Source organism: Balaenoptera physalus (assembly GCF_965194825.1).
Source record: "Balaenoptera physalus genome assembly, chromosome: 6".
NCBI classification, from domain to species: Eukaryota; Metazoa; Chordata; class Mammalia; order Artiodactyla; family Balaenopteridae; genus Balaenoptera; species Balaenoptera physalus.
The window spans coordinates 81994146-82013693 of record NC_138885.1 but is presented as its reverse complement, the minus strand read 5'-3'; the positions used below and the strand labels follow the sequence as shown (position 1 = coordinate 82013693).

The window sequence follows — 19548 nt, the reverse complement described above, 5'->3', positions numbered from 1 at the left end:
TGTGACATATATATATATAAAATGAAATGTTACTCAGCCATAAAAAAGAATGAAATTTTGTCATTTGCAGCAACGTGGATGGACTTAGAGAATATTATTCTTAGTGAAATAAATCAGACAAAGAAGAATACTGTATGTTATCACTTATCTGTAGAATCAAAAACTATGAATGAATGTATATAGCACAACAGGAATAGACTCACAGATATAGAAATCTAATGGTTACCAGAGGTGAGAGATAAGGGAGGAGGGGCAAGTTAGGGGTGTGGGATTAAGAGATACAAACTACTATGTATAAAATAGATAAGCAACAGGATACATTATATAGCACAGGGAATTATAGCCATTATCTTGTAATAACTTTTAATGGAGTATAATCTGTAAAAATGCTGAATCAGTATGCTGTACACATGACACTAATATTGTAAATTAAATATACTTCAATAAAACAAAGAAATAAACAAAAACAAAAAGAAAAAAAGAGAGAGTGTAGACTGAAAAGAGAAGAGGGTTTGTAATCCACCTTGAGGAATTCCATCACCTAATGGTTGGGTAGAGGTAAAGAAGAGCCAAGAAAAGAACAGCTGGAAGGAAATGTTATATCAAGGGTAGCTTTTTCTCCTAAAGAAGGAATGGAGGGGCTTCCCTGGTGGTGCAGTGGTTAAGAATCCACCTGCCAATGCAGGGGACATGGGTTCGAGCCGTGTCCCACACGCCAGGAGCAACTAAGCCCATGCGCCACAACTACTGAGCCTGCGCCCTAGAGCCCGCAAGCCACATCTACTGAGCCCACGTGCCACAACTACTGAAGCCCGCGCGCCTAGAGCCCATGCTCCACAGCAAGAGAAGCCACCGCAGTGAGAAGCCCGCGCACCACAACAAAGAGTAGCCCCCACTCGAAGCAACTAGAGAAAGCCCACACGCAGCAACAAAGACCCAATGCAGCCAAAAATAAATAAATAAAATAAATAAATTTTTTTAAAAAGAAGGAATGGATTGAGAATGTTTGATGATAGGAAGGACATCAAAGAGAAGACTGAAGTCACTATGAGAGGAAGGACAACTGACAACATAAAGTTCCTGAGAAGCTGGAAGGGGATAGGAATTAAGCGCAGAGGTAAAAGGATTGGTCTTTGACAGGGGGACAGCACTGTAACAAGAGGGAAGGAAGACAGAATGGGGACAGATGCAGATAGGTTTGTAAAGTTGATTTTTGAAAGGTCGTGGTAGTTCTCTGATAGTGTGTTACTTTCTGCGTAAAGCAGAAGGTGAGTTCATCTGCTCCCTGTAATATGGTAGGCAGAAGGGCAGAGGCTTGAGGAAAGTTTAAGATTGAACTGACTATAAATACACACTGGGCTTTCCAGGGAATGTTGACAGCTCAGAAATCTGCTAGTTTATATGATTTTTCTCTACTAGTGTTCTTCAGTCTGGGTACAAACAGAGAAGACAGGTAGCTGGATTCATTCAGCTTGGGCTTTGTCAGCTTGGGGCTTTGACAGGTGCTACAAAAAGACAATGAAGTAAGGTAAATTAGAATATTGACAGGAAACTGGCGAAGATGATGGCTTATAGAATATACACTGAGTAAGGGAGGAAACTAAATATAGGAAAGAGATGATGAGAGGAAGATAGTAGAATGGTGCTAGGGTCTGAATGTTTGTGTTCTGCCAAAATTCATATGTTGAAATTCTAACCTCCGGATGATGGTATTAGGAAGTAGGGCTTTTGGGGGGGTGCTTAAGTCATGAGGATGGGATCCTCATGGATGGAATTAGTGCCCTTATAAAAGAGACTCCAGAGGGTTCCCTAGCCCCTTCCACCTTGTGAGCACACAGAGAGGAGGTGCCAGCTATGAACCCAGGAGAAGACTCTCCCCCAACTATGCTGGCACCCTAATCTCAGACTTCTAGCCTCTAGAACTGTGGGAAATAAATTTTTGTTGTTTATAGGCTACCTGGTCTGTGGTATTTTGTTATAGTAACACTAACAAAGACGAATGGTCAATGTACTGAAAGTTGCAAGTGAAGTAGTTGTAGATCCAAGTGAGCAAGCCAAAAAGATCAGAGTCTATAAACTAAGAATGTGAAGTTTCTAGAAGTGGTTTCAAAGGTGGAACTTTCCAGTGATGAGTTCCAGAGTTTGAATCTGGGAATGGTGGCTGTAATAGTCAGGATAATATAAGCTATTCTGCATTAAAAGATTGACTCCAATCTCAGATAAAAATCTCAAATAAAACAAAGCTTTATTTATCACTCATGCTGTTTTATTTTGAAATGCTGCCATTTCAACACATAGCTTCCAGGTTTCTATGGCAGGGGATGAAAAAACTGTACTGAGTTCTTACATGCTTTGGTCTGGAAGCAAAACATGTCACTTTAGCTCACAATCCTTTGTCCAGAAGTAGTCATATGGCCCCATCTATTTGCAGTGGGGCTGGGGAATTTAAAAGAGCACATGGATATTTAGTGAGCAATAAATGTCTCTCCACAGCAGCTGAGATGGATGAAGGAGGAGATGATTAAAAATAAAGTGATTACAGAATGTCTTCCTTGATGATTGCTGGAGTGTGGTAGAAAGGAAAACTGAATGAGGGGCTATAGCCTTCAGTGAAGGGGGCGGGCAGTTGCAAGCTGGTAAATGACAGCAACGAGAAGAGAGTTGAATGGTGAGTCTTAAAGAAAAGTGGGATTTTTCCCTGCGTGGAGAAGCAAGTGCCAAGGAGAATGCATTTGGAAACAATAAAGAAATTTATCACTTGGGCAATAGGAATCCAGCCATTCCATTAGACCTCATGGGAGCCAGGACTATTGCTCAATAAAGTCTCATGGAGAGATAAGAACTGCCATCCAGCTGATCTTCAGAAACATGGAATGTTATTTGGGTAGTAGGAAATTATTTCTGAATATTAATTGATTTTTCCCTTGTATTTCTTTCTCCCCTTTTGTGTTTGCCCCTATAAAGAGCTAGTTTGTGCTCACTGCCTCAAGGTAAGGATTGTGGCAAGGTAGAAAGCAAAGGACCTGAAACACTACTCTTAAGTTCTAGTCTACAGATAGTCTAGGCCATGACAAGAATGGAAAGGTGTGGTAGGCAGAACAATGGCTCCCCCAAAGATGTCCATGTCCTAATCCCCAGAATCCATGAATGTGGTAGGCTACACTGCAAGGGGGAAAAAAGATTGCAGATGAATTAAGATTAGTAATCAGCTGACCTTAAATTAAGGAGATTTAAATGTAATCACAAGCGTCTGAGTACGGAAGAGGGAGGCAAAAGAGTCAGTGTCAGACTTATGCAGCATGAAAAGACCTGACTGGCCATCACTGGCTTTGGAGATGGAAGGAGGCCATGAACCAAGAAATGTGGGCCATCTTTAGAAGCTGGAAAAGGAAAAGAAGTGCATTCTCCCCTACTGCCCTCAGAGGGCACACAGCTCTGCCCAAACCCTGATTTTAGCCCAGTGAGACCCATTTCAGACTTCTGAACTCTAGAACTCTAAGATAAATTTGTGCAGTAATATGCTACAGCTGTAGTAGGAAACTAATACAAAGGGCACAGAAGAAGTTTTGAGAGTTGGAAGTCTGAGGAGGAAATTGTCTGGGAAGAGGAAAGATAAAGCAATATCAGAGCACAAGCATAAACCGAACATGGAGATTAGTTAATAGCAGAGAGAAAAGCCAACATACAGGCAGGCAGCAAACTCCCTGAAATAGGGTTATGTGATCTGTGCTTCATACCCGGCAACGTGCAGGGAGACAGCAAGACCCCCATGGAGAACGGCTGTGTGCTGTTAGTCAGAGGCACCTTAATTAGCTTCAGGAAGAGTTCATTTTATTTTGGCCAATAGTACTTTGCCCTTTTTTCCAGTGCTATACCCATAATATTCTTTTTGTTTTGTGTGGTGATTCTGTAATGTGTTAACCTGGCTAGCTGAACTAAATTTCTTGAGTTTCCTTTCCTGTAGGTTAGCGTGGGCCCCAAGAGAGAGTCTTTTTTTTTTTTTTGGCCACTGCGGCCTGTGGAATCTTAGTTCCCTGACCAGGGCTGAACCCGTGCCCCTTGAAGTGGAAGCGCGGAGTCTTATCCACTGGGCCACCAGGGAAGTCCCCCCAAGAGAGATTCTTGTGGGCGATGTGCAGGGCAGAGGGAAGGAGCAGCTCCGCTGCGGGGTCACTTACCTTCTGGCTCTCCTCAGTGGCGTGAGGCCCAGGGCGCTGCTTGAAACCGCCTCACCTTCCCCTGGCTCTTCCGCTTCTCCTAATCCTGCGCCAGGTGTGGGTGTTTAGCTCCGTGAAGAAAGACCCGGCTTCTGCAGGCCACCCACCCACCAGGGGCAGCTGCAACAAGAGCTGACGCAGGCCCATCCTGTGGGCTCCGTCTCAAGCTGTGGGTTCTGGCTGGTTCTTGCTCTCTCCTACATTATATCCATCTTTCCTTCCCATATGCCTGCCGTGGACTTCAAGTTCCAGGTTCAGATGTGAAGACAGCAGCCTTACAGAGACTGCTTAACTAGCTCCCCCACTGAGCAAGGTCAAATCCCTGTAATAAATACCTTCAATATGATATGATATAAGATAATGTATATGACAGGTGGCCAACAGGCACATGAAAAGATGCTCGGCATCTCTAATTATTAGAGAAATGCAAATCAAAACTACAATGAGGCATCACCTCACACTGGTCAGAATGGCCATCACCTAAAAGTCTACAAATAATAAATGCTGGAGAACGTGTGGAGAAAAGGGAATTCTCCTACACTGTTGGTGGGAATGTAAACTGGTGCAGCCACTGTGGAAAACAGTATAGAGGTTCCTCAAAAATCTAAAAATATAGTCGCCATATGATCCAGCAAACCCACTCCTGGGCATATATCCAGAAAAGACGAAAACTCTAATTCAAAAAGATACATGCACCCCAAGGTTCACAGCAGCACTATTTATAATAGCCAAGACATGGAAGCAATCAAGTGTCCATCAACAGATGAATGGATAAAGAAGTGGTACGTACATACAATGGAATATTATTCAGCCATAAAATGAATGAAATATTGGCATTTGCAGCAACATGGATGAACCTAGAGATTATCATACTGAGTGAAGTACGTCAGACAGGGAAAGATAAATATTATGTGATATCACTTACATGTGGAATCTGAAAAATAATACAAATGAACTTATTTACAAAAGAGAAACAGTCTCACAGACATAGAAACCAAATTTATGGTTACCAAAGGGGAAAGGGGTGGGGGATAAGTTAGGAATATGGGATTAACAGATACACACTACCATACAAAAAAATAAACAACAAGGATTTACTGTATAGCACAGGGAACTGTATTCAATATCTTGTAATAACCTATAATGGAAAACAACTGAAAAAATATATATAACTGAATCACTTTGCTGTACACCTGAAACTAACATAATATTGTAAATCAACTATACTTCAATAAATAAACAAGATAATGTATATGTATACAGATGCCCCGCTCCTCTGAACCCTTGAGTTTCCATCATATTTGTTTCTGATGTTAACCAAAAATTCTTTTCAGCTTCTGCGATTTGTAGGAATTATATTCAGTGCCTCTCATGGATTATTACTCTGGTCATTTACTCTTTTATCCCTCACTTTCTCCGAATACTATTTTTCTTGGACCAGCAGAACGTGAATGACTCATTCAGATAAAGTAATCATTTGTTTCCTACTTAAAGCTATCTTTAAAACGCCTCTCCTCACCTCTCCTTTAACACCCTCCCAAAAGCCTTGAAAGGATCATTCAAAATACATAACGGATATAATGCTAATAAGAAACCAGTGATCCATGAATAAATTATGAATAGTGACAGAAGGCAATGTTTATGATTCAGCTCAATAGACTTTGCTGGCAAGAAAACATCCTGTAATTAATCCTCTGATTGCTGGAAAACATGGTTCACAATAAAAAATGAAGTAATCCTGCACATACAGCCAGAAACATAAGAACAAACACTTGTAAACTTAGAACTCCACTTTCTGGGCCCCCTTTTAAACAAAATTTAAAACTGCATGGAAAGAGTGGGAGATTTGATAGTCAGATAGGCCGTGGTTGAAATCATGGTTCTGGCATTCTGTAGCTCTGTGATTTTAAGCTGATGATTTAAGTTTCAGAAGCTCAGTTTTCTTATCTACAAAATGGCAGTAATAGTATCAACCTCATAGGATTGCAGAAAAGATTAGAGATAATATGGAAAACTTCTGGCACATAAAAGGCACTAGGGGTCACTACCTTTTATTATTAAACACCCCAAATAGCACATGCATCCCCTCTGTTAATACCTTTGAAAAATATATATCTCTGAAAATGATGTCCTAGAAAATCCCTATAGGTTAGTGCATATATACTTTCCAATTGCTTAAGCCCACTCATCTTACTTTCCAGCCACAAGATCCACATTCACCCAAATTTTGTCTACAGAATCTGAGGTCAAACTAAAGCAATGTAGGAGCTCGCCCTCTTCATGGCTGGGGGAAGATGGAAGCTCTTGGCAGGAATTAGAGCTTTAGAGAAAGCAAGGCCCTCATCCTTAGTCAGAGAGCTGCTACTTAAGTAGCTGCACTGAGTGCCCGGTCACCAGACAGGGGAAGACGGAAAGAGGGCAGGCCCTTCCTGGCCCAATTTGGAGGTGAGTGGGTGAGTAGATGGCTTTCCTCTCTGACTGCCTCCAGATGTTTTCCCACCTTCTTCTGTAAGTTCCCATGGTCAGGTTGCCAAGCCAGGGAAATCCCAAAGTGAAAATACACTGACAGCTGTGTTTAGAATCTACTAACAACACAATGAGACACAGGGCCAAATTTGACCTGGAGATTACAGGAAACTTATCCCCCAAAGACTGAATGAAAATGAAGAGACCACATAAATTAAAATGACCCCCAAATAGAGTGAAATTCTGGATGAAGAAAGGAAGACATGAAAACAAAACATTATCCTGTTACAGACAATAGTTTTAAAAAGTCTGGGGCCAAGGGTACAAATCTTTACTTCTATAACTTTAAACAAAACTCTATTTCCCCCTAACTATGCTACAAGGCATCCAAGAATATTTATTTTCTGATTGTTGCCACATGTATTACTATTACTTTAGGTTAGGATTTAATGACTTTTTAAAAGCTGTAAACATGTCCTGATATGCATATCTGTACATATATATATATTTCTACCTATGGTTTGAGGTTTCTGTAGATGTGTGGTCCAGAAGAGCATCATCTTTATGAATAGAGACATTATTATAGGCTTAAAAATGAAAAATCGACAACAAAGCCTTTCTAGTACTTTCCTTTTCTTCTGCTTCTAGCAATGAGCCCAATATAAGTGAAATTCTATTCACAGAAGTTAGAATTAGACAACAGAACTCTGCTTTTAACAGCCTATCCTCTCCTCTGATCAGGTACAGAGCTATCTCTGGCGCAAGGAGACAACATTTTTATAGATCAGATGGACAATGAATTCTTAAAAGGCTATTACTCTGGGTTGGCAAGGATTTGGGGGACACAGCCGCTTCTGAATATTCCTGCTAGACACCTAAATCAACATACCTTCCTAAAGGATAATTTGGAAAAATGATTCCAATTCTTAAAAATGTATTTATTAAAAATATATGTGTGTATTTACAAAATGATTTACCACCAAGGATATGTTTTGAAATGCTATTATGACACAATTTGAAAGAACCTAAATGTCTTACAGTAGAGTATTGATTAGTCAAATAGTAATATGACATAATACATATAGTCATTAAACAATCATGTATAAAAATATTTCGTGACTTGGGAAAATATTCACATTGTAGTCAGTTAGTTTTAGTTATTTACTGAGTAGATAAACCAAAATGTTAACAGTAATTATTCCTAAATGAAGGAATTATGAATGATTTTTATTTTATTGTTGTACTTTCTATATTTCATAATTTTCCATGATGAATATGTTATTACTTCAAAATCATATTCTGTCAGGTATTAAAAACCATTTTAGAAACCCAGAATTTTAAGCATATTTATATTTGTTCATGAAACTTATTCAAAAACACATAAGCTATAAAATAAATTATGTCAATAAATTTATGGAATATATTTATATTTGCATTTATTATTAGAATCATGAAATCACATAGTTGAAAGGGATCATAGGGATAGTCTGGTACAAAAAACATTTGGCCTCTAGAATTTTAAGAGACACAGTTTACACCATCGATTAGGGCTTTTGTAATCACCAATATACATTATGGCCTCTTTAGTCCTTAAAATGGTTTCACTTGGGCCATTCGTGATTTTTTTTAATAAAAGAGGATAAACTCTACTAGTTTGATAAAAATAAATTATCTTTTACTTTAAGAGACAGAAACAGTTTCTTACCTTGATAAATAGGTCACCCGTGACACATTTCGGTACAGCTTGAATAAATTCCTTTGAATTGTTATCAAAATATCATAGCGTTAGGATTCCGGTGAGATAACAGACTTTCTGAAATAAATTCATATATAAGATGTCAAACTGGAAATTCTGCTCATAATGTTTTTTTAGTCTTTTAGAACTAAACTTAAAAAGAATTTCTATTTCCATCCCTGAATGCAAACGTATACCACTGAGAGGTTATCTGATCTACACATTAAAAGATTTCTTTTTAAACACAATACATGGTTGAATTTTCATAGGCATTTTCTATACTTGGAAATACTAGGCAAAAACTCAGTTCTCAATTATGTGGGTGGTTCTTCTACCAATGTGGTAGCAACTGTACAGTAAAAATACCCAAGTCTTTTCACAGAGGATATACCTTTATGACACAATTTTATTTTTACCTACTATGTGCCAGGTACTGTGCTAGATGCTGGGGATGCATCTGCAGTAGGATAGAGTATATTCTTATGGGCTAGAGTGTATTCCTAAAATCAAGCAGGCAATGAGATTATAGTGTGCTAAGTACAATACTATGCTAAGGGAAGTGCTAGTGCTAGGAGAAAAGTTGGATGGGACACTGGTAGAAACGCTTTGCAGGACCTGTTCAGCTCACACACCTTTCCCTGGGAACTGCCTTCTACCTTTGCATCCCAGCCTTATCTATACTATGTACCTCCAAGCCAGGCCACAGATGACTGGACAAGAGGTACCCACTTGACCCAGGCTGGAACTCCTCCGGAGTGAATTTTATCAGTTAGCTGTGGCAGCTAAATAAGTATGATCACATAAAATCAAAACCGAGGTGGTAGTTTGAGGTTATATGCAAGTGGAGAGAAGAAGGCTGTCCTGAGGAAGTCTGGAGAAGAGAGTGGACTCAATCCACTTGGGAAGAATTGCTTCCAAGATGGCTCACTAATGTGGTCAGCAAGTTGGTACTGGCTGTTGTCAGGAGACCTCAGTTCCTCCCCACAGCGCTGCTTGAGGAATGGCAGCTGGCTTCCCCCAAAGCGAGCAATCCAGGAGACCCAGGTAGAAGCTGTAATGCTTTCCATGACCTTGTAGCAGAAGTCACATACCACGACTTTCACTGTATTTGTCACCAGGTCATCCCTGATTCACTGTGGAAGGAGACTACGGAAGGTTTTCCTTACTTATTAACAGTTGGAAAGAAACACAATGATCTGCCTAGACTAGGACTTTAAAATAATAATATTGGAAATGGCAGCAGCAGCTAGTGCTGCCCCTGAGAGGGACAATGTCAATCTTTCTCAAAGAGGCAGGCAGGTATGTATGAGAAAGGAAATGGGAGATGAGGTTAAATGTGCCTACCATACATTTGTAAGAACTATTTTGGGCTAAGCAGTGTCGTGATAAGGGTGCCACATACATCATGCCAAAGGACCAGAGACATTGCGTTTCATGGTATAAGAAGTTAACTTTCTTTGGTTCCTGGCACAATGGAGCCATTGTCAGGTTTTGCATAAGCACATAGAGTTTGGGGAGAGGCCTTAGGGCAGACTCAACCCCTCTGGAGTAGTCCTAAATTGAATCATAGCTCTAAAGAGTCCTAAGATTTAGGATTTAAGACTAAGGACTTAATCCCAAAATTTTCTGGGAGTAACACTGACATTGTTGGATGCCTGCCTTTCAGCATCACACAGTGATTGATCTCCGACTCTCTACGTTATATGTACAGTCACTATCTTTTCAGAGCAAAAACATATGGTATAATCTGACAATGGACAGGGTACTTGAAATTAGAGCTGTCACTGAAATCCTTACCCTACTCTTGGATACATGAACTCGTCCTTTTATGTATATAGCAAAATAACTATAGGGGAGTATAACCAATTAATAGACTTCTAGAATTCTCAGGGATGGATGGGTTCTAGAGAAGGTGAATGCATTTTCTTAGGTGTTCATAGATTTTAAAAAATAGGATTGAAGTTTGTGCTTTGTTTTAATATAATCTCATATATTTAAAGAAATATATACTATTTTAGATTCACCACAATTTTAAGAGGTGAAAAATCTGACATAGCTAATTAAAATAAAATAAATTCTCCTGAAGGACCTCCACGACAATGGAGGTAAATGATCTCCTGTGACTGGAAAATTAAATAAATACAATGAAGGAAAAGAAACAGAAGAAGAAAACACTTGCAGTGGGTTTTCTGAATACATTTGAAGATCAGTTGAGATAATACCTGGGTGCAGAGAGGGTCTGTGTGGCCTCAAACAGAAAATCAAGACAAAGGGCAGATGTGATGTCCAGAGTAAACTACATGAAAGAGAGTCAGACTTAGGGCTCGATGGGACTATAGTGACCCCTGCTGGAGCCTATCTTTTTATTTTTAAACTCAAGAACCCAAGTCAGGGCCTGTGTAAGGATAATTACAATTTTCACAGAATAATTGAGCTCGAAAGCTGGGAGAAGGCTTAGAGAGCATCTAGCATTCTCTCTTTATTTCATAACTGATGAAATAGGCCTTTAGCCCACAGAGTTTAAATGACTTGTTTTAGGTCACAGAGCTGGGATTACCAGGAAATAAAGACATCTGTCCAGTTCTTGGGCCTGTTTATACAAGTGGAGTTTTCTGTCACAACAAATAAAAGTATCTATAACACACAAAATGAGGAGGCCAAGCAAAATCTCAGGAACTTAAACTGATTTTAAAATAAACTATTCACTTGATTTGGTTAGCTAAGACTCAGTTTTGCTGAAAAGAGAAATTTCTAATCCATACTAACATGACATTCATTTTTTTTTTCTTTCCTCTTTGGGCTTTATGAGCTTATACAACATCGTATCAGAATCAAATGTATTTTTGGAATGTTAAGTTGTTCTGTCCTTCACTAGGTTACCTATGTTCCCCACCTCGGCTGTTTTGATATATTTGAAATATTTCTTTGGGCTTGAGTATGCTTTTTATGTCCTTGCCTGTTGTTCATCTGTAAAAATCTCCTGATATTATACTAAGAAAAAGGACAAAAATGAAATCACACATATGGGAATTGCTCTTATACCAGGATTCTCTGGAAAGCCTAACTCTGACTCTTACCTTCTACTCAGTGCACTAGGGTCACCTGTTCCTGAGTGCTCTGCTTCTTCATCTTTCTCCCTTCAGTCAACATCTCTCTTCCTCCACTTCATAAATCAGAGCTCCCAAGACATATCATGACCATGGGGCATTCACTCTCCTATCGTTGTACTGGGAGGCAAGTTCCTGGTCCCTGCTTATATTCTCAGCTAGTATGGAAACTTTGGCAAAGCCACTTTTCTCCTTCTACATTTTCAGTTCTGTGATCTTTAAATGAGTACAATATTGGCTATATTTACTTCACTGTGTTTCAGTGAGGTTCAAATAAGATAAAGTATTTTAAAGAGCTTTGAAAAACAAAGAATTGTGTATAGGTAGTTTCTGAGATATTATTTTTATTATTTTCTTTGTAATTTTTTTCTTCTCCAACTATTCAAGCAGATAGCCAGATTCTTTTTTTTTTTTTTAACTTGGGGAATTTTTTGCATGGGGAAAACTTAAGCTATCTGAGGTTTAAAAATTTCCTCTTATCTTTTATAGAAAAGATTATGCTAGGAACCCTGGAGGAGGAAGGAAGAGGAGGGATTTAAGCAACGAGAACAAGATAGAAGTTTGTTCCATTCAGACTAGAAAGGGTATAGAGGCTTATTGCTTTCACACCGTACAGCCTGCTCTGAGGCTGCCCCTGAGAAGGTGGCAAGACCTCACGGTAGAAGACTTCATGATGTAGATATTAAAACCTGACTGTCCACTCTGCTTGGCAGAGAGATGGACAGAAGTAGAGATCTACATCGATTTATGGGCAAGTGCTATTTGGCTAAGGAGTCAGGGGCTTGAAGAAACAGGATTAGGAGATTGGTTAAAAGGAAGTCTGAAGAAGAGTTATACGGATGGACCTCTCAGAGTGGGCAGTGTGAGGATATCTGTGTCCTATAAAGAAGCTTACTAAAAGGTATCCGTTGAAAAAGATCCTCAATAATCAAGTAAACAGTATGACCAATCTTGCAGATATCAGTTACTGTCTTCCCCAGTCACCCTGGTGCTTGATAATGGGCCTGGCAAGAGTGTGGGCTCAAGAATATAGGCTTCCCTTCACCCAGGCTGATCTGGCTACTTGCACTGATTAGTGCCTATCTCATCAACGTCAGAAATCCACATTGAGCTCCTAAAATGGCATCAGTTCTAGGACTTGTCAGCCACCTAATGGCAGAGGGATTACACTGAACCTCTATTGTCATGGAGGAAAGACACCACCTGGATTTGGATTTGCCTTCTTTGCCTATAGTGTTTCTGCTAGAGTAAACTGCTTTGTTTACTTTCCTAGAGCCCCATAAAATATTTCTTTTGACTAAGGAACTCCATGAAAAGAATAAGAATTGAAGACATGGTTTCATGTCCATAGGGAGAAGCTGCCTTGATAGAATGGTGGAATGATCTATTGACAACCCACTTATGTTACCACTTGTGGGACTGGGGAGCTGTCCCACAAGCTATCCTGAATTCTCTGAGCCAGAAACCAATATATAATGCTATTTCTCCCATAGCCAGGCTACTTATAATATAGAATTATAATGAGTTGTGGCCCCTTCATTATAATTGCTAATGACCTAATCACATAACTTGTATCTCCAGTCCCACAATGTTATGCTCTTAGTTTCCAAGGAGGAATACTTCTTCTAGGAAACACCAGAAGAGTTCCACTGAATGGGAGCTGAGACTGCCACATCAGCCACTTGAGTTCTTCATGCCACCGAACCAGCAAGCAAAACAGGGGATTACTGTATTGGCTGGGGCAATCAATTCTAATTATAAAGTAGGAGAAGGATTAGTACTGCACAGCAAAGGGAGGGAGGACTATGTCTGGAAGCCCAGGGATTTTCTGGGCAACTCTTAGTACTCCCATGTCCATGGTAAAATCTACTAGAAGATTAGAGCAACCCAAGCCAAGCAAGAACCATTAATGGTTCAGCTTTTTCAGGGATGGAAGTTTAGGTCACCCTAACTGACAAACAATCACAACTAGCTAAAGTATTATCTGAAGACAAAGGGAACAGGGAAAAGGTAGTGGACGAAGGGACTTGCAAATACCAACTATGGCCCATAAACTGTGTAGAAATAAGGACTACAATCATCATGCATATTTTTTTTTCTTTTCCTTTTCTTCCCTCAAGTCTTCAGTATCTGAATCTAATTATGGAATAGGCCTGGGTCTGGAAGCAATGAGAAGTAGTGGGTTTGACTTTGAGGAGATTCCTTAAACTCTGACAAATCGACTACCTCAGGTAATATTAAAACAGGTTATAAGGCAGAGAGAGACTAAGATTATCAGACAGAGGAGGAAGGACTGCTTCTATTGACAACTCAGACTCAGTGGGATTTGGCGATTCAAGGCAGCTGGATTTGTTAGAACCTATCCAAGTATTCCCATTCTCAGGATCCCCCTCTCCTAATCAATGCCTAGAAAGCCTGCATCGTAATGCATAAAGTTGCAGAATCAAACTTAGGTTTGTCTTTTGCGTACCTCAGCCCCACTGGTACAAGAAATAAGACTTTTTTTAGGTAGTCAAGGAAGCTTTCTGACTCTCTGACAGTGCCCGGAATTAAAAATGTAAATTTCTGATTCTGTCATTTCCTTTAGGTAAGCTTTCCAGTGCAATCAGAACCACCCCACAGCTCTTACAATTTCCACTGTAACAGCCACTAAGTCTCCTAAATTCTTGTCATTAGAAGGCACCCAATTCCAGGAAACAGTGTGATCATTTGAGGAACATTTTGTCTCTGAAGGGTAATGGACCACCAGTGTCCTGTTTGCCACTGACAGTGAGATCACTACTGATTTCAAATCTAACCTATGTATATGTTAATGTACACTATATGCTCATATTACATGCTAGGTTGCTTGGGAGGAAATGGGATACAAATGAAGGAAAGAAATGGGCCCTGACCTCAAGTATGTTGTGATCTTATAATCAGTAGCTAAAAGAGTTCTGCTAAACTCTGGAAGACAAACAGCATTCTTTGAGCTGCTTCATTCCCTCTCTCTAGATGACCAGTGGGCACAATATTTGTTAAGCTGAGTTAGAGAGGAAAGAAGCAGTTTCTTGGAGTCCCAAGTAGTGACCCATATTTCTCATAGAAACAATGTTGTAAATGATGGCTATGTTTACACACTAATTCTTCAAAGCCTATTGGCCCCAAAAGGTTATTGAAATACAGTGCTATTTGTATATAAAATATAGTCTATTTCTGGCAAAATTATGAATAAGCTTTAAGTGAATAACCAGGAAGCCTAATTACCATCCAGGCATTGTTTCTATTGTAAAATATATTTCAGATCTAATATAAAACATTAAAAATACTCTTCCCCTTTCCCTCCCACCTAAGCATACATACCATACCCTGGCATCGGAGGCTAAAAGGGAATCCTCCCTTCCTGGTCACCTCTCAACAATGCCATGTGGCCTGACAGTTAAGGAATCATCCCCGCTGGCTTGGGGAGCGATCGGCAGAGGGCATGGGGGGCAGAGAGGGCCTTCTCAATGTACTGTGTGCGGACTGCCCCCCAGTACCAGGCCACCAGAGGCAGCGTTCACTCCATTTGTTCCAAGATAGAATCCTCTTCTCAAAGACACCTTTTACTCCTTTCAGAATCAGTACTTGACAAAATGCTAAATAACTTGCCAAGGGCCACACAGTAAGAAAGTATCAAAGCTAAGGTTCAAAGTTGGTCTCTCTTACTCCAAAGCCCACATTCCTTCCTCTGTGTTCTTTAGTACTTTCTAGGAAATACACTCACTTTAAAAATAGTCCACCAGACCCATTTTCCACCAATTTACCCTGATAAATGAAAGCAGGCCTTACCTCAAGCTTCCTATTCACTTTTGAGAGCTATGGTCTCAAAGCAGACAGCACATTAAAATCACCTGGGCTCTACTCCAGACCAATTAAATTAGACTCTGGGGGGTGGGTAGGGCTTTTCTTTTAAGTTCCCCATTTTATTCCAATGCACTCCCAGGTTTGAGAACCAGTGGTGTTTGAGTATCAGACCTAGGCTTGAAGCTGAGAGCTATAATATGCTGGCTGGTTTAGCAAGGTACTTAGTGTTATACTTTAAAAAAATTCATGCAAGTTAGAATGTATTTGAGCATTTCACATTGTGTCTGGCAAGTAGTAGAAACACAATAAATGGTAGCATTAAAACTGGACACTGCTATAGAGAAAAGAAAGTGGGGTTGGAGTTGGATAGAACTGATTTCAAATCCAAGCGTTACTATTTTTAGTCTTTCATAAGTTAAATATTCTGTGGCTTAGTTTCTTAGTTTGTATAACAGTTATAATAATTCCTATCTCATAAAATTGTGATAATTAAATAAAACATTTGTGAAACACCTGGCACATTCCTTCCATTGTCTGTAATCTATGCTAGTAAAACAGCCATTGAAAACAGTTACAGAATGTTCCTTAAATTTAGAAATATTCTGTTTTAGATGTGGAAATGTATACATTCTGTGTTTAGTATAACAAATTCAAATAACAGTGTAGATTCTATTTATTCTATACTATTCCGTACTCTGCTATGAAGAATAAAGCATCAAGATTTGATGATCGGGTATGATAAAGGGGCTTATTGAAGAGAGGGCAGGTGGCCCCCACGGGGCCAATGAGCTGGGACAGAAATGCAGGCATCTGGACTCTTCCATCCATGCTATGAGGAAGAGCTGTTACCTGATCCAAGTACAGATCAAAGTGGCCCACAACACAAGGGGGGAGACAGACTAGACTGTCATGACTGCCTTCATGAAGCTGGGCCTGGAACAGCCTTTAGCCGCTTACGTCTCAGCGCTGTCAGTGCTGCCGTAGGGGGCTGCAATCAAGATGGAATGTGTCAGCGGTGTTAAAACAAACATCCCTGCTCCAACTTGAGAGCAAAGTCTATAAATAGTAGATCTGGACATGGCTCACACCAGACCCTTGTGTAATTATTTGTCTTCACAGGATGTGCCTGGCACAAAGGGCTAAGAAATCTGGAATGGTGCCTGACATATACAAAGTACTCAATAATGCTTCTTGAATTGAACTGACCTGTGTCCTCTACCTGGGACACTTTTCTGACTGGAACTAGATGTTACCATTTATTGGGTCCTACCAACTGCCTGGCCCTATACTAGGCACTTTATATAGAGATCATCTCATTCATCTGGCAAATTCTTGCCCATCCTTCAAGATCTAGCTCAAATGTCACCTATTCTGTTAAACCTTCTTGACTTCCTGAGGCAGAGTCCTCTGTGCTTTTGCACTGACAGCTCTTTGCTCAGTCTTCAGAAGAGCACTTACCACCTCCTACTTTAACATATCTGTTTACAAGTTTGTCTTCCCCACTGGAATGTGAGGTCATCAGGGGCATCGTGTCTTTATTACTTTTTTTTGTTACTGATACTTAGCACAGCATCTGATGAAATTAATTTTCAAAACTCGCTTGCAACTCTGCTGACTAAATAATGTCATGCTGAATACACTTATTTTAAAAAAATGACATCCTTCTACACATAGAGCCAGCTAATATTTTTATATAACTGAGGAAGAAGGACAACTTTTTATATAACTGAGGAAGAATGAATCCTGAATCACAGAATTTGAAATGGTTAAGAGTGAGATCTGAGGCCTATCTGCACACACCAGCTGTGAGAATCAGCACCTTCCTGTGAGAATCAGCACCTCACAGGAAGTGCCTGATATGCTTCCACTAGCACCTTCCTTGGGACCATATTGGTGTTCTCAGGATATCTATAGTACCTGGTAACTGTCTTCTGGCAGGACCTGTGGGCTGCAACAAAGAAAGAGAAACATGAGAGGATTTATACATAAACACACTAACACACACCCCTCATTTTTCATTAAAGCATTATCACCTGAAATCTTAAACTCTAGTTATAAAATGGAGAAATAACACTTGCCTTATAGATGTAGTGAGGATTAAATGAAATAATGTATATGAAGTATCTGATTCAGTGACTAATTTATTGCTAGCTAAGAAAAAAGTGGTAGCTATTTTATTATCCCTCAACCAAGAAATAGTCTATTAACCTTCCAGCTTTCTGACTCCTTTATTGCCACTGAACAGTGTGGAGCTGGGAACTTATCAAGAAAAATTCCTCGAGTCCCAGGTGTTTGACATGAGCAAGTGGTTGAATGATGGTGCCACGTAGTGAAATGGAAAGGACTGGGTGGGGAGGAGAGTATTGGTAACTGGGCATGTTAAATTGGAAATTCGTATTAACTATCCAAAAGGGATGTAACAGACTGTTGAATATGAGTCTGGAGCAAGCATCAGCAAATATTTAATATTAAAGTCATAGGATTAGATGAAATATCTATGGAGAAAGCATACATATATTAAATGTAACTTTTCTTTTTTTCATAGTTATAAAATCTGTTCTAAATTTTGCTTTTTCTACTTAGTATATTATATTCATCTTTCTATGTCAGTACATACACACAGATTTGCCTGGATATACTATAATTTATTTAATTTATTTCTAATTATTGGACATGTAGGGTATTTTCAACTTTTCAACATTATACACTCTACAAATATTTTTGAGAGTTTGTGCAGGTTGATCTGAGGGGAAAATCCTAGAAAACAGAATTGTTGGGTCAAAGGGCATGGCACATTTAAAATTTTGAAAGAGAATGTCAAAATGCCCTACAAAGTGTATAAAAATTAAAATTTACACTCCCACCAAGAGGGAAAGAGGGGGCTATTTTCCAAAGCTTATTCTAGCACTTTAATGAGAAATGGTATTTCACTGATATTTTAATGTTATTCTTACTTATGAGTGAGGCTGAGCATCTTTTCAAGGGTTTATTGGAAATTTGTATTTCTTTTTTGTCATTTTTCTAATGGGTTGTTAACTTTTTTCTTATTCTTAAGGGTAATTGAAGGTAAGAGAAATTTAGGCTTCTTCCCCTCATAAGTGTTTCATTTCCCCCTCTTTGTAATGTTTGTCTTCCAAGGGGACTTCTACATCAGGCCACATTTGTTATCAGGTACTGTACTTGCCTTCCTGCTGTAAACAATTAGAAAACAGGATAATATATACAAAACAACTCTTTCAGAAACTGGACACAGACAGAATAGGACTGTGATCCCTAAGAGAAGGGAAACAAATGAATGATCCATAGAATTGCTCTGGAGGCACATTTTGGATCACAATGTGGAGAAGTGAAGCCAAGCCGAGTACAATAATCTTGCTAAGTTGGGGAAACAGAGATCAGAAATAGGGGAGGCGGAGGACGCTGGATATTGTGGGGTGGGGTGCCAGTGAGGAGGGAGCTATTCAAAGGAAGACTCCAGAAATCTGCACAGGGTTCCTTTGAATCTGAAACAGGCTGCAAATAGAGTTAAACTTTATGGGCCAGGCAAAGAACAACCAGGGAACTGTAAGTTGAACACTTCTTCAAGGTCACAAAGGGCTCCAAGTTCTGACCAGCCAGAGTAGAAGACTTGTTGAGTATCCAGGGCATTAAATGACCTCAAATAGGTCATATGTTCCTAATTAGATTAAACTAGGCCTGGACTAAAGGCTACTGTAGACCCACCCTAGCAAACTTGAAAGTCAGCCTCAAAAACATCAAGCTGATCTACAAGTAACTTACCTGCTTGTCTAAACCAACTTCAACACTCATTAAAGAAAGAAAATAATATTTAGACACTCTATAACATAGCATTTACAATTTCCTACATCCAATAAAAAATTGGCAGACATACAAATGTGCATGAAAATGTGACTCAAAATGAGGAGAAAAAAACAGTCAATATAATAGACACACACACAAAAAGACATGGATGATGGAATTTGGAGACAAGGATATTAAAAGTCATTATAGGGGCTTCCCTGGTGGCGCAGTGGTTGAGAATCTGCCTGCTAATGCAGAGGACATGGGTTCGAGCCCTGGTCTGGGAAGATCCCACATGCCACGGAGCAACTAGGCCCGTGAGCCACAACTACTGAGCCTGTGCGTCTGGAGCTTGTGTTCTGCAACAAGAGAGGCCGCAATAGTGAGAGGCCCGCAC

The 19548-nt window shown here is 39.7% G+C and overlaps 1 protein-coding gene across 8 annotated transcripts in view; it reads right to left on the bottom strand.

Moving 5' to 3' along the window:
- Positions 1 to 19548, bottom strand: part of LOC309663364 (small membrane A-kinase anchor protein) — a 285507-nt gene that overhangs the window by 92974 nt on the left and 172985 nt on the right. For 2 of the 8 annotated variants that reach the window (XR_014265200.1, XR_014265201.1), the window contains one exon: positions 17268 to 17298. Coding sequence is in view for 1 of the 8 variants with exons in the window: in XM_082467354.1 (XP_082323480.1) it covers positions 8461 to 8496; positions 17268 to 17298 (67 nt within the window). In the remaining 7 variants the exon portion in view is untranslated. Of the gene's footprint in view, positions 1 to 4178; positions 4264 to 8388; positions 17240 to 17267; positions 18297 to 19548 lie in introns of those variants that run through there. The other 6 variants (XM_082467354.1, XM_082467349.1, XR_014265199.1 and 3 more) reach the window with 6 other exon arrangements.